We start from the raw sequence: 15,660 nt of genomic DNA on the forward strand, positions 1-15,660 counted from the left end.
TGTCCAATTCCCAACCCCCACACCTTGCACACCACCACTTTTCATCACTCTGTTGTCATAGGTCAAACCTTTCAGCTGCCAAAGCCCTGAGCTCTGAAATTCTAGCCCCACCAAATTTAAAGAGAGCCTTTTTCCATAATTACAATAGTTTTATGTCATAAAAAGAGGCCATTCAGCTATCTTACCTGTATCAATCCTATTGCTGAAAATGTGTTGCTGGTTAAAGCACAGCAGGTTAGGCAGCATCCAAGGAACAGGAAATTCGACGTTTCAGGCCAGAGCCCTTCATCAGGAAAGTTCAATCCTATTACCAAGTGCCAACTTTCTGCTCTTCCTCTGTATCCCTGCATACCATTTCCTGCTACCCCTTTTTTTTAACCCTCTTTTAACCCAGCTATAACCAACTTCCCAAATATCCCCTAACGTAGCTTGGTGTCAGATGTTGTTTGTGAGGCCCTTTCTGAATACTTTACAGTGTTAACGGTGCTATGTAAATAAAGCTGATGTTAACATAGAATCCCTGAAGTGTGGAAGCAGGCCATTCAGCCCATGGAGTCTACACTGACCCTCTGAACAGCATCCAACGCAGACTAACCCCTATACCCTGTCCCTATAACACTGTATTTCCCATGGCTAATCCACTGAACCTGCAAATCCCTGGACATTACGGGCAATTCAGCATGACTAATATACCTATCCTACACATCCCTGAACACTATAGACAATTTAGTCTGGCCATTCCATCTAACCTGCACATCTTTTTACTGTGGGAGAAAACCAGAACATGGGAACGGAGGAAACATGGGGAGAATGTGCAAACTCCATACAAACAGTCAACTGAGGCTGGAATCCAGCCCAGGTCCCTGGCGCTGTGAGGCAGCGGTACTAATCACTGTCAGATTAAGACCAGGGGTGGAGGGGTAGTGGTGAATCTCTCTCACTCTGTTTCTCTGCCTCCCATCCACTGAAGACTAAAGGTTATTACACTAAGCACGGTTCCCTCACTGACAGTACTTGTCTCCCTCTCTCACACAGCTGGAATGAATCTGAGTCCTGTGGCTAGACTGAAAAAAACATGGTCCAAAGTCAAAAAGGCAAAATTTGAAGTTTTGGAAGTAAGTGATAGTTTGTTTGCATATTTGTGCTCATGGTTTCTGGAAATCTTTGAGTTGCTTCTTGCACAATGATGATTGCAAAATAATTAAAAAGGAGCCACTCAAATCTAAGCTCCCTACTTTTCTGGGTCTTCACACTGCAAACCCAGCAGAATCATTTCCCATTGTATCCGATAGACTGATCTTCCATTCTTTCAAGCTCCTTGTGTATACTTCTAACAGGCTACTTGGTTCAAACATAAACTCTCTGCAGGTACGGGCTGAAGCTCACCGGCACCTTCCCAAACGGCAATTGAGAACATAAGCAATAGGAGCAGGAGTAGGCCATCCAGTCTTCCCTCCACCAATCAATAAGATCATGGCTGATCTTTTCGTGGACTCAGCTCCACTTACCCGGCCTCTCACCGTATCCCTTAATTCCTTAAAAAATGTTTGCCTTAAAAACACTCAACAAGGAAGCCTTGACTGCTTTACTCCACGATTCACAACTCTCTGGGTGAAGATGGATAATAGATGTCAGCAATGCCCCACATCCAAGGAAAGAATAAATAAAAAAGGATGGTGAGCGGGATAGGCTTAGATTGGTAGTTTGAAAAAAAGAGTTGCCAGGGAGTTGCCCAGTAGTGCAAGAGAGTTATTCTGGTGCTGAATTGATCTTTGGGCTGGGGGTAAAGGGTAGACTGATTGGGTGAAGTTTGGATTGATTGGGCCTGTCCCTGTTGATTGCACTGTGATTACAGCACCACCATGTGGCAATACTTCAGCTAGATGGCCCCATACCCAGACGATGTTCTAGGATTTACACTCAAATCTTCGCACTGTCATGTACAGGAATGTGATCTCCTTGAGCATTCGATACAGGAGCTCTGCCCACAGGACTGGGCACCCATTACTAACCGAATCAGAGGACTGGGTCTTCAAAGCATCTGGGATGCTCTGAAAGCTAATCAGTGCAGCCTCAAAAAAAAATATGTTCACTGTAAAGTTTATTCATCCATCAACTGTGATGCTCACTTAAAATACTTTGGGCTGAAATTATTTTGGCATGAAGAGGTTTGCATGAAATCCCTCTGCTGTTTTAACAGAGGGTGTGACCTGTTTCAAATGGGTCAGTGTCTCCTGTAAATTAACACAAACATATGCTGATATTGCTACAGCACTGTCTTGAGATTCAGTCCATGAATGTTGCTTGTTCCTGCCTTTCCACCCCCTACTTCACATTCCAGCCTGTGTAATGTATACAGGATGTTAACGTAGCTGTCAATAAACATCACGTGAGACCACTGCCTGTGGCATTTACAGGATGAATGTAGGCTATTCGGTCCATCGTGTTTGTGTGGACTCTTTGGGATTTATTTGATGACTCCACCACATCCTGGCTCTTTTGCCATAGCCCTGTTAATTATTCTATTCATGTATGCCTCAAAGATGGGGATGAAGAAAATACGAGGAAGGACCTTTTTATACAAGGAGTGGTAAGGTACATGCTGCTTTCAAGGGTTCTGGAAGCAGAGAACATTAACAACATCCCGAGGAAATTCAATGGTTCTTGAGGGACATAAATTTGCAGGATTTTGGGGGATGGAACAAAGTAATTTGACTTCCTGGAGTTTTCTATGGAGAGTCGGCATGGATTTAATAGGCTAAATGGCCATCATTCACAATAACTCCCTTTCCAACATTGTAGAAGCTATTTCCACCAGCCTTCCAAGCTGTACACTCCACACCACAACAATGTGCTAGTGTTTCAATTTTTGAAGATAAATCCTCTCTCCAATCAAAATTTCTGGCCTTTGTTTGTCAGCACTTTACCAGCACTCCTTCCTGTCAAAGCATAACTAGTCCCAGGGTCCCTATGGGATGCTGGTCCCAGTATCTAGGTGACTCCTTTCTCGCTCGGGGTCTGACTGAAGGATTGTCAGCTTTCACTTATATACTTACACCATTGGTAAAATCTTAAAGCGTCAAGTAAACTTTCTATTTAACGCTAAATTGTATGATTTCTTTGTTTTGTTGACTAGAATCACATGGACCCTTCCAGCAATTTCTCTCACTACCGGACAGCGCTTCAGGGGGCAGTGCAGAGATCACAGACCGCGCACAGCAACCGGGAGAAGGTAAAACCCCAACACAATAGCAAGATGTTGTTTAATTCTAACTTTCGGTCAGGGGAGAAAGGCCAGCCGGGATTCGATCTGGTCACTTCTATGGGGTTGAGTGGAGGTTTATAGCAGTCATGGTACTCTTATGTATGTGGAATTACATCAGTTGAGACAGACCATTTGGTCCAAATGGTCATGTTTGTGTTTACACACTGCTCAGGTCTCCTCCCCATTAACTGAGCTAGCCCTGCCAGGATAGCTGACTATCCTTTTCTCACATATATATTCCTAGCCATTCCTTACTGCATGGAGTCATTGTAGCCATTTAGCCCATCGGGTTTACAGCTGCTCTCCACGGGAGCAATCAAAGAATCATCACAGAATCCGTACAGTGTGGAACAGGCCATTCGGCCCATCGCATCCACGCTGATCCTTCAGAGAACATCCCATCCTGTAACCCTACATTTACCATGGCTAACCCACATAGCCTGCACTGCGGGCAATTTCCCATGGCCAATCCATGTAACCTGCACATGTTTGGGCTGTGGGAGGAAATCCATGCCGACACAGGGAGAGTCCTATCAGGTGGTTTTCTTCTTCCCAGCTCTATCCTGCAAGTTCATTCCTCCTAAGAGCCCATTGCATTTCCTTTTGAAACAATTCACCCATTGTCTGTGCTCCCACCACCTTCACTGACAACGAGCAGTTTTGAAAATGTTCTTCACATCTCCCCACCCCCATAACTGTTGCTGCAAAATAATAAATCTGATGTCTTTGTGATGAAAGGAACAGCTTTTCCCCTCCCCACTAAACCTTCCGACCTTTCACAGTTCTGTATAAGACAGCCCCACCCCGGTTAGCTTATCACACATTAGTTATTGAAAGAAAACAGGAGTATTATCTATCTGGTTGCAAACCTCTCTCCGCCAAGACCATGCAGAGATTATCTGACTGCATGCCTCATTCTTTTCCACGTGAGCTTTCTGTGCATGTCATCCGCATTTGCGGACATTATAATGAATACACTTCAAATCAAGTTATTGCATTTGATGATTGAGCAACATGATAAGGCACTGTATGAATGAGATAAGACAGGATAAAGTATTACCATTTGGTTTTTCAAATTTCCTTTAATTAAAAGAGCTATTTCTGATTCAGTGTCTCAAGGGGATAAATTGTTTTTCTTTGTAGATTGTCATTCCAGTATTCAATCTCTTCATTAAAGACATCTACTTTCTGAACAAGATTCATGCCAACAGACTGGCTAATGGGCAAATTAACTTCAAGGTAAGGGAACTAGCAGCAACCTTTCACACTAAACAGAACTGTACAAGGTAGACATTTCATGGTTCTGTATCAAGAGGAATAATGGACCGGTTTTATAATTCTTTTTTCCTTCTCTCTCTGCAGAAATTCTGGGAAATTGCCAAGCAGATCAATGAATTTATGATGTGGAAACAGGTTGAGTGTCCCTTTGAGAAGGACAAGAAGATCAAAAACTATCTCCTGACAGCTCCTGTTTACACAGAAGAAGGTAGGGTGCTTCATGTTAACAAGTTGGGGTTGTGAGACTGACGCAACATCACAGGACGACACAATCCACCTCCGTTACACTTGTATTTTTGGTGCTTCAGGTGTCAGTTTGGTGAGGGCTATGAGACGTTATGCTTGATGTACACAGCTTGTGACTTTGATTGATGCCCCTTCAATCAGTCACAGCAACAGAAGACAGTGCTATTGATTAAAAGGGAGAATCAACTTCTATATTAAAAGCAATTTACTGGAGACTCTTTGAAGTTTGCATCACATATGGGCAGGGTGGTTGTAAAGGCATTTAACACGCTTGCCTTCATTGCTCAGTCCTTTGACTATAGAAGTTGTGAAGTGATGTTGAGGTTGTACAGGACATTGGTGAGGTGTCTTCTGGATTATTGTGTCCAGATCTGGTTGCCCAATTACAGGAAGGATGTTACTAAGCTGGAGAGGGTTCAGAAGAGATGTACCAGGATGTTGCTGGGTGTGGAAGGTTTGAGTTATAAAGAAAGGCTGGATAGGCTGGGACTTCTTTCACTGGAGCATAGGAGGATGAGAGATGACCTGATGGAAATTTATAAAGTAATGAGAGGTATAGATAGAATTAATAGTTGTTGTCTTTTCCCCAGGGTAGGATAATTTCAAGACTAGGAGGCACATCTTAGAGGTGAGAGGAGAGAGATTTAAAAAGGACAAATGTTTTATACAGAGGGTTGTTTGTGTGTGGAAACAATTTTCAAAGGAAGTGATGGATGCATGTGCAATTACAACATTTAAAAGACATTTGGATAGATACATGAATAGGAAGGGTTTGGAGGGATAATGGGCTAGGAGCAGGTAGGTGGGACTAGTTTAGTTTGGGATTATGTTCAGCGTGGACTAGTTGGAGCTAAAGGTCTGTTTCCATGCTGTATCACTCTATGACTCTATCTGACCAGGAGCAGCTGTGGAGAGGGAAACAGAGTTAGCATTTTGAGTCCCATTGTGACTTCTTCGGATCTGGGTATCACGTCCTGTCAGGTTAGGTGGTGGTTGGTTTCTCGCAGCTCTTGCTGATTGGACAGAATCCCAATTCTGTAGGAGGGGCATTTGAGGTAGAAAGCGCATGAAGGAAGAGGGGAGACAGAGAGAATGAGAGAGGGCATGTAATAGAAAGGAGGGCAAGGATTGTGTGAGATCGAGACCTGGAAAGGATAAAGTGGGTGAAGAGAGAGAGCGAGTACGCAGGAGAGGGAGAGAGGAGGGATGAGCAAGATCATGGACAAGGGGAAGAAGGTGGGTGAGATAGAGAAGGTGAGGTGATGAAATTAAAACTAAAATTCATGACAAAATTGTCCGGGATGAGCTTTAACACACAGACCACCTGACATGACATATGAAAGTCCAATGCGTTCACTTCTTACCACCTCTTCTGCATGTCTTGTGGCTTATTGCTCCCATGCAGTGCAACCTGGAGTCTATAGCAGAGCTAGACTGGGTCTACCAACTGCCACTGATTGACCTGTTGTTAATCTTTAACATCTATCTACTCAACAATTTGAGAATGCACAGCTCATTGTGGCAGAGAATTCCAATTCTATCGAGCGAAGAAATTTCTCCTCATCTCCGTTTTAAACAAAGTGGATTAAGATTCATTTGAGAAAGACTATAATTGAGACCATTGTGGATCTGCCTAACCTGAAAGTGCTTGATGGTTGCATTATGGGAGCGATTCAAGCCCAATCTTCCTATGGTGAAACTGTAACAAGCACAGAGAATGTTAGAGAAACTCAGCAGGTCTGTCAAGAGAGACAAAAAACAGAGTGAACATTCTGAGTCTGCCATGACTCTGGAAAACTGGATGGGATGGAACTGATTTTATACTGTGCTGTCTTGAAGAAACTTATTAATTGGAGTGCCCTTTTCCAGGGTATCTGCTGTCCAATGAGTTGGGTTAAAATTAACTACTGTCAAAAGTTGAAAACTGTCCATTCCCAGTATTAATAAGCAGCAGATTTGTCAAACCAAGAATTTCTACAGGCAAGTCTAGCCTGCCTCTGATTTGGAGGGATGCAGTGTATAAGGCTCATCTCTAACATTTTCTCTCTCTCTTTTCCAGCACTTTACTTGGCTTCATTTGAGAGCGAGGGGCCAGAGAATCACATGGAGAAGGACAGTTGGAAGTCACTCAGGTACCAGTCTCTTCACTTGTGTTTCCTCATCCTTTGAGCAGATTGATGCCAATCTGGCATCCGTATTTTTAGATCTAAGAATATTTGAGTGTTCTCTTGGCTCAGAGGTATCAAATTGATTCCTAAGAGAGAACATCAAGGATTTAAGCCCTGTTCCAGGATTCAGTGCAATGTAATTCATTAATTTAATTTGATAAAACATCAGCCAGGGGACTCTGGTTTTTGAACATAAGAAGAAATTGACATGATAAAGGTTTCATCAACAGCCAGACTGATTGTCAAATGGAGCTTTTGTTGGATTTGGATATTGAGAGTGCATGTCCTCAGTAATCAAGGGTTTTGAACCCTCTTCTAGGAAAGATAGAGCAGGAGGAATTCTGAAGGGATTTACCACACACTCTTTCACTTAACTTCCATTATGATACAAGTGGCCATTTTTGTTTCTGCTTGGGTCTATCCCATAGTTGAGGACAAGGGGCATGAATTTTTACATGATTCTGTTTGATAAATGGAAGTTCCCTTTCTCTGTTTAACCTCAGGCAAGACCTTTTATGCGCGTGTGCTTGTAATCTTTCCTTGCATTACACCTCAAATTCTTTCTGAAGGAGTTCTTTTTTGAAGGAGTTCTGAAGACTGGTGCTCCAACCACAAACCATCTCATGTCGATCTAATTTGGCTGTGTCATCTGTAGTTGCCTCTGAAGTAGAAGGTATTGGGTTCACATCCCACTGCAGGATTTCAGCACATACACATTGGGGAACAAAAAAATGAAGACTAGTCTTATGGTTGAGATTATAAACCAAAGACTTATCTGCTCTGTCCAGATGGAATTGAATGTATTGTCACGTGTACTGAGGCACAGTGAAAAGCTTTGGCTTGTGAGTAATACAGACAGATCACAAAGTTAAATAGCATAGATAAGTAAATAATAGGTAAGCAGCAGAAAAACCAAAACACGGGTACAGGCAAGTGCTAAGAGTTTGAGAGTCCATTCAGTATTCTAACAACAGTAGGGTAGAAACTTTTGAAACTGGCCGGTGTGTACGTTCAAGCTTCAGATGGATGTAGAAGATCTAATGGCACCTACTTTAAAGAGTTTCCCTCAGCAATATTTAATCCTCAGACAGACAGACAATTTGGACATTATTTCATTGTTGTCAGTGGGAAATCTGGCTGACTACATTTCTTCTATGACAGCAGTGACTACACCTCCAAAAGTACAGCATTGGTTATCGAAACATTCTGGAACATTCTGCAATCTCTGTTGCCCCCTCACACTCGTACTTTGGAAGAAATGCTTAGCTGCTCATTCAGTCCTGTTGTATCAGGACCTTCCTGTAAAATAGCCATGACATTGGTTGATACAACAGTTGCTGCACTGCAAAGTAACTCATTGTGTGTGACACATTGCTGAGGGAGGTGAGGAGGTGAAGTATCAAAGAATGGTATAGTCAAGGGAGGTGGAAATAGTAGTGAAACTCATTGGAAACTGCAGTGACTGTGCAGGAAAATATGAATGACGAGTTAAACTGACCAGCAAGAGAATTTCCTGTGTTAACCTGAACAGTGCCATGCGATATTTTTAAGACTGACCTGAACAGGAAGACATGACTTCAGTTGAATTTATGCACTGAATCCTGGGGTGGGGGCTTAAACCCTCAGGGGGTGGGTTTGTCGCTACCCCTAGAGGTAAGCCAACACTCTAGCGTCATGTTAAATGATTTACTCTTAGGTTTTGACGTATTCATTTTTCTTTTCTCTTTCTCTTGGCAGGGCAACTCTGTTGAACAGGGCATGAAGGAACCACGTTGTACATATTAGACACTTCAAACCATTTGCACTGCGACAGATTTTAGCTCCAGTTGGATGGAAGAAAAAAGAGACTTGGCACGGTCATTGTTGCTTTAAAATTTGTAAATTTTGGTTTTGATTCTGACCCTGGTCATGACTGTACAGAGAGAGAGAGAGAAAAAGAGGCCAATTGTTGGGGCTTTGGTCCTGCTGGTTGGGATACGTATGTTAAACGCCTTTTACAGCAGACTTTGTGCTTTGACTTGTAAAATAATTGGAAGACAAAGAGAAGGCAGAAGATTGACTTTTGCCATGGGGCAGGACCCTAAACTGAAGAAAAGCATCATGGGAAATCTCTGGCTGCTATCACCATGGATACCGGTAGAAAATAAATAGGACAATGGCAGCCTGTGAGAAATTCCGACTACTGTCAATTCATTCTTTGTTTTGTGATAACTTGCTGCTTCTGTGAGAGAGAGAATTAGTTACGGGTATAAACAGAATTGAAGGAACTATATGTTGCACCATATTTTACTGTTTTATGGACTGGGCGATTGTGGAATGTTGGGGTGTGGGTACATTTGGTGGAGGGAAGGGGACAAGTTGGCAGAGTTTAGACAAGCCTGGTCTTGAGACCATTCTATGAGGCAAAGGGATTGCTATCCAGCATGGAATGTATACTGATGGTTTTACACTGGCTTACAGAATGACCACAATGTGACCCATGGGATTGAAGCTGCCCTTATCTTCTGTGCAGATTGTTTTGTGTTGTGCTCTATAACTCACGTTTTCGCTGCTCTATAGGACTGAAGAACCGTTTCTTTTGTGCACAGAACAGGCTCCACTTTAGATACTTATTCACTTGAATGAAGGGCACAGTGCAGTGATTGTTTCACATTCCAGACTGTAGCCTGTGGAATGGATGGTCCCTAGGGTTGCAGGAGCCACCATTGCTCTGCCTTACTGCAGTGTGTGCATGTTGATACTGTTCCAACTCAACCCAATCTCACAGCTTTTTAAAACAAATAATTAAACTTTTGTTTAAAAAAAACTCCGATTTGAAATGTCACTTTTTACAAAACAGCAAGCCTTAAAGATTTCTGCTCAATGTTTCGTAATCCATTACTGTTTTTTTTTTGAAAAGCTATTTACAACATATCATAGATCACCCTTTTGCCCACTGACAAAATAAAAGAACAGAGCATTGTCAATAGATACCCTCAGAAATATTGTACACGTGTCCATGTCTCAGACATTGAAGAAGCAAGTATATGAGGGACCAACCAGCTTAACCCTCAATGTTCAACAGCAGGCTGAAGGAGACTGATTCCATAAACAAGGTTTTGTCAATCACAAAAAGAAACGTCCTGGGGATGAAGATGACAAAAATAAATCCAAAATTTTGCTTTCTGGCACAGGGTCAAGAACACGTTACACAGAGCTTAACCAACAACTTGATGAACTTTGCAGCTGGATGGTGTAATAAGGATTTGAGCAAAATTGGCTGCAGTCTGCCCAATCCATCAATGTGCTTCCCTTATACAAACAACAGATGATTTTATCCAAGTATGGGATAACACTCAAGATATTACAGCACCTTACAATTTCTGTTTGTGCTGTTGGTAATGGGATGGATTGAACAGTGAGGTCCCAGTAGCAGTTCGTCCAATTGAGACTAACCATAATCTTGAGAGGGATCAGAATCCACTGTGAGCAATCTGTGAACGTGTGCTCAAAGGTGAAGAGGGTAGGGTGATACATGAATGTTCACACAAACGTAGGAAAATACGGGTAGGCCCATCAGCTTCCCCCTCCCCAAAGGTTGTGCCATTCAGGTGACCATAATGTCCTCATTCCCAATGTATTCCCCACTCCCAAGAGTTACCGATGCCCTTGTTAATCAAATTTACCCACAGTGCATCCTGTGAGTTACTAACCAAGGCAACTGGTGTTCATCAGCCACAGAAAAACCCAAATGTGGTTTCCTGAAAAATTCCTTAAAAACAAAACACAGCGGCCGTGGTAATCAGAAAGCAGGAAGGCAAAGTTCTGGTTATTCTTGAGCTTCCTTCCTTGAAATCTTATTGGGCCCATGTACCAAAGAGGTACCATATCATCATTACCCAGAACCCATTGGGATTGTGCCATCTTCACACTGGAGTGACTTGGCCTAATCCCATTTCCCTACATATCTGCTCTAAAAATGAGTTTTACCACAACAGAAAGTTGTTACCAAGGAAACTATTTAATAGAATTTTCTACGTTCATTTAATAGATCCCCGCTCTGCCAACTCTAATTTAAAGTAGTCATACTGTGACTATCCTGAGGGAAACATTCTTAGGGCATTACGTGGAACAAGATGGTTTAGAAAAAAAGGATTATGATTTAGTTACAAATTTGACACTAGAAATTGTCTCCCTCAACCACCACCACCCAATAAGATCAAAGTACATTCTGTCATTGTTGACTTTTGATATTGGAAGCAACGCCATTCATTTTTCTTTCTCTCTGGAACAATATCAGCAGCACACACCTCAGTATGGCAGCCTGCAGGGCTTCCCAAGTACACGTGTCTACTTGTAGCTGGAGATAACTGCAGTTTTGTCTGCTTGCAAGAACACTGCATTATTCTGGATTTACAAACCCACAGTACCCTGGCAAATAAATACAGGCAGGTGGGAACAAGGAGTTTTCATAAAATCCCCAGGTTGGTTACTGAAGCTATGTGTGGTTGAATTGAGTCAAGGACATGCAAAAATGAAAGAAAATTAGTGTTCTTAAAAACAAACATTGAAGAAAGTTGAACTCGATTTGGTAACACTAACCGAAGAACAGCAGCTACTTAATACATTGTGTAAATGGTAGCATCCTTATTCAAAAATGTCTTTTGTGAAAATGCACTGTGGGTTGCAACTATCATGATTGGAAGACAAATCTCACTGCACTTCAGCCTCTCTTGTGTGGAGGTGGCTTTCACAGGTCCCTGTGGCAAATGTTCTGCAATTTAATGCAACTTAAAAAGGGAGGAAGCCCATAAATTTGCCCCTTCCCCTTAAAAATGAACACCTTCCTTCATTTTCTTGCACAGGAAGCATTGCTTCCCAGTCAGGAAAAGACTCAGCAGCAGTCCCTTTATTTTCTTCTCCTGTGAAGGGTTCACTTGTTTAGAAGCACTGAATGTGTTGTACGCCACTCTTAATGTTTAAGTTGTTGGTTTTTATAAAGAATACAACTACAGAAAATAAATTATGTGAAAATCTTACTGACTGGCTGTATCAACATTGATTGTTCGAATTGCAAATTTCTAAATTGCTCAGTATAGGCTTAGTCCCAAAAGAGAAGGGCTTGGAGTCTGGCAATGGGATATGCCTTTGTCTTGAAAAGGGAAGGGTGAGGCTGGAAAGCTCTGCACATTGACAAGGATCTCCCCCTGTTAAAGGATGTGATTTTAAAAGTAATGTTTGTTTCATCACTAACACTGACGGGGCACCAGAAGGAAACCACTTGCTAGTGCATTACGAACTAGTACCAATGTTGTAAGGATTAAATATTAATTTAAAACTAGCCCTTGTTCTGTGGTGCTGCTCACAGGAACAACTTGTATTCTTATAGCATGTAGCATTTATATGAACTGAAATTACGAGGGGAATTTTGACAATTTAGATATTGTCAAATGGGAGCTAAAACAGGGAAGCAATATCATATCAGATAATTAGCATGTGAAGGGTCAAATAATATCAATAACATACAAATAAACGGGGCAGAAGTTGTCAATTAAGCCCTTCCAACATGCTCCGATACTTGAAAGGATCATGGCTGATCTAATTGTAACCTCAAATCCACATCCCATCTTCCCCTGATAACCTTTTATCCCCTTGCTACCTACCTCTGCCATAAAAATATTCAAGGACTCTGTTACCATCATCTTATCAGGAAGTGTTCCAAAGTCTCACAGCCCTCAGAGAAATATGTTTGCCTTATATCTGTGTTAAATGGGTACAACTCCACTTTTAAACACTGACCCATACTCTAGATTCCACCACAAGAGAAACATCTGTAACCACCCTGTCAAGACTTGGAGACTTTTTTTATGTTTCAAGTCACCTCATACTCTTCTAACCTCCAGTGGATACAAACTGAGCTCAGCCAGGTAAACCTCTCAGGATAGGAGTTCCCTGATTGTCCCAGATTAACAGCCCCAATTAGGGAGCCCTGGCTGACAGATATAAACAGGAGTGTCAGAGGTTCTGTTCACTCAGAGCTGACTCTGAGGGGACTGAATCAGTGTCAAGGATTCTCCACCTGTAAATAAAGAGTGACTTAGTAACGGGATATTAGCCTCTTTGGAGTTATTTCACCTACTCTGGCCTTTTCCTCATAAGGCAACTACCCAATCCCAATATTAATCTAGTAAACCTTCTCTGAAATGCTTTCAATGGACTTACATCCTTTTTCAAGTCAAATGATTTATATGCAGTACTCCAGACATAATCTCACCACTGATGGTCTGACTGTTGTATTTAATTTAACCTCTAAATTATGTTACTGTATTAGTTCTCCTACTTACTAATCTTTTGTGTTTCATGCACATCGATTACCAGATCCCTCTGCATCCCAGTGGTCTGCAGTCTCTCTTTAAAGTTATGGTCACTATCTCTAAACACAAGAAACAGCAGGCCATTCAGCCCCTTGACCCTGCTCTGCTCACAAAGATCACCTGATCTAGCTGTGGCCTTATCTCCATTTTCCCGCCTGTCCTCCGTAATAAGACCATAGAGTAAGACACGGAAGCAGAAGTAGGCTATTTAGCTCATTGGGTCCATTTGCCATTCAAAGAACCATGGCTTGCCTTATAATTCCGAATTCCACTTCCCTGCCTCTTCTCCCTAACCCTTGATTCATTTACTGATTAAAAACGTGCCCATCTCTGCCTTGAATATACTTAATGACCCTCTCTGTAGAACGCTCTGGTGTGATGACTTCTATAGATTCACTATATTCTGAGAGAAGAAATTGCTCTTCTTTTCTGTCCTAACTGAGGGACCCCTCCCTCTGAGATTACATATCCTGGTAGTAGGCTCTCCATAAGGCGAAACAACCTCCGTACATCTACCTTGTCGAGTCCATAAGAATCTTACAGGTCTTTCTGCTATAACGCGACAGCTGCGTTCCTCTGCAGCCTCGCATTTGAGAAAATTGCGCTGTAGAAAATCACGATAGCCATTTAGCAGGAAGTTTGCATCATCCAAACAAAGTTACAATTCATCAATCGCCAACTCGTGCTGACAAAACCCCCGTTATAGCAGAACAACCCGTATATCCTCAACTCCCCTGTCAATAAAACAAATGCTATTTTAAAAATTTGTTTCTTGCTCTCTCACAGACACATCTCCACATAATATTTTAACAGTTCACTTCAATTTTCTGTTTTTCTCACGCATTTTGTTACCATTGTATTTTTATTTTCTCCCAAACTGCCTTTTTCCTGCTCTCCCTCGCTCCACACTAATAGTTCAGTCTCTTCCCTAATAGATCTCTTTCAGTCTCTCTCTCTGTTCTATTTAACAGTTTGATTTCTTTCACTCTCTCCATCTCAGACAATTCTTTGATCTCTGGCAATCAGTTTTCCTTCTATGCCATGTGCTCCCTGACTGTCCTCTTTAAGACTACTGTCTGTTTAATCTCTCATACTCTGTCCAACTGTTTCCTCTAATTCTTTTATCATCTGGCATCGTCTGTCTGACACATCCCTCTATCAGTTCCTTCTTTCTGCTGTCTCTCTCTTGCCCCTGTTGTCAATTCCCTTTCTGCCTGTCAACTCAAGATCCCCCACTTTCCTCTGACAATTCTGTTCTAGAACCCCTCCCAGTTCATACGTACACCAGCTCAACTGCCCCTCACCTTTCCCATTATGAAAGATACTGAGGGACGAAAAAAAAACACCTCGTAGGAAATGTCCCATGTCTCCTGTGTGCCAAGAGGCTGCCAGAGGGGAATGTTTCTTAATTGTAGAATTGCTCTGGAGAGCTAGAAGGTGGGTACAACAGGCTGGTGACCCCACCCATCAGCAGGAGAGACCTGGTTAGAGAGATTAGCTGAGGGTTTAAATGGATTGTGTGAAGCAGCTGCTGATCTTCAATCTTTTTCTGCTGTATCTAGCCCTCTGCCAGGACATGCCTGTAGGGACTGTCAATCCGCGCCGTCATCAGATTTCACGGAGGAGCGTGCTGGACATTGCGTTTGTGCTGTGGTGCTACAGGAACCGCTATCAGTTCTCCATTTACAGTGTGAATGGCTATGGGTGCTACTGTGGGAAAGGGGGTGATGGGGTGCCACTGGATGACTTTGACAACTGCTGCTTCAATCATGACTGCTGCTATGAGGAAGCCCTGCAGGCATCCTGTGCCAAAGGCACCAATGTCTACTTCAAGCCTAACTACTCCCTGTGCAAAATGGGCAGGGCAGAGTGCCCCGATGGCTCAGACCCCTGCTCCAGTGACCTCTGCCTCTGTGACAAGCAGTTTGGGGAGTGCCTGACTATTGCTACCTATCGAGAGGAGTACTCCAACTACCAGCAGAAGTTCTGCACTGAGCCCAAGAGGAAATGCCCGCAAGAGGAGAAGATTGACATGGAAGGGGACACCAGAAGATAGAACAGGGGCCTCACCTGCCTCCGTTGGAATTTAAGAGTCTGTGTTCCTTTATAAAACACAATTATATTCCTGTTAAACTTTATCAATGGGCGTTTTTGCCTGACATTTACTGCAGTATTAATGAAATTGGTTCTTGTGGGGTAGGGCGGAGAGTGAAGGGGAAGGACTTAACCCTATTTGGGTATGCCCTCCCACTCCTCCCCTATTATGGGGTAGGCTGTGCAATGTAGCTCCTCATTGCCAGGGAGTGGTCCATCTTTAATCAAGGAGTCGATATCTCCAACCCAAACAGGG

The 15,660-nt window shown here is 42.6% G+C and overlaps 2 protein-coding genes across 2 annotated transcripts in view; both read left to right on the top strand.

The window, feature by feature from the left end:
• LOC132834983 (ras-GEF domain-containing family member 1A-like) overlaps positions 1-11,975 on the top strand; it is a 35,160-nt gene extending 23,185 nt beyond the window's left edge. Inside the window, exons 9-14 of the mRNA XM_060854161.1 lie at positions 1,036-1,115; positions 3,137-3,232; positions 4,409-4,504; positions 4,628-4,751; positions 6,849-6,921; positions 8,695-11,975. Of these exons, the coding sequence (XP_060710144.1) occupies positions 1,036-1,115; positions 3,137-3,232; positions 4,409-4,504; positions 4,628-4,751; positions 6,849-6,921; positions 8,695-8,719 (494 nt within the window). The 3' untranslated portion in view covers positions 8,720-11,975. The remainder of the gene's footprint in view (positions 1-1,035; positions 1,116-3,136; positions 3,233-4,408; positions 4,505-4,627; positions 4,752-6,848; positions 6,922-8,694) is intronic.
• Positions 11,976-14,886: 2,911 nt separating this feature from the next.
• On the top strand, positions 14,887-15,366 carry LOC132834965 (basic phospholipase A2-like). Its single transcript, XM_060854134.1, has one exon. The coding sequence runs from the start codon at positions 14,887-14,889 to the stop codon at positions 15,364-15,366; it is 480 nt and encodes a 159-aa protein (XP_060710117.1).
• The last annotated feature ends 294 nt before the right edge of the window (positions 15,367-15,660 follow it).

Source organism: Hemiscyllium ocellatum, chromosome 43, assembly GCF_020745735.1.
Source record: "Hemiscyllium ocellatum isolate sHemOce1 chromosome 43, sHemOce1.pat.X.cur, whole genome shotgun sequence".
Lineage (NCBI taxonomy): Eukaryota > Metazoa > Chordata > Chondrichthyes > Orectolobiformes > Hemiscylliidae > Hemiscyllium > Hemiscyllium ocellatum.

Bases quoted from the DNA above. Each gene is read 5' to 3' on its own strand.
- LOC132834965 (XM_060854134.1), top strand. From the start codon at position 14,887: ATGCCTGTAGGGACTGTCAATCCGCGCCGTCATCAGATTTCACGGAGG.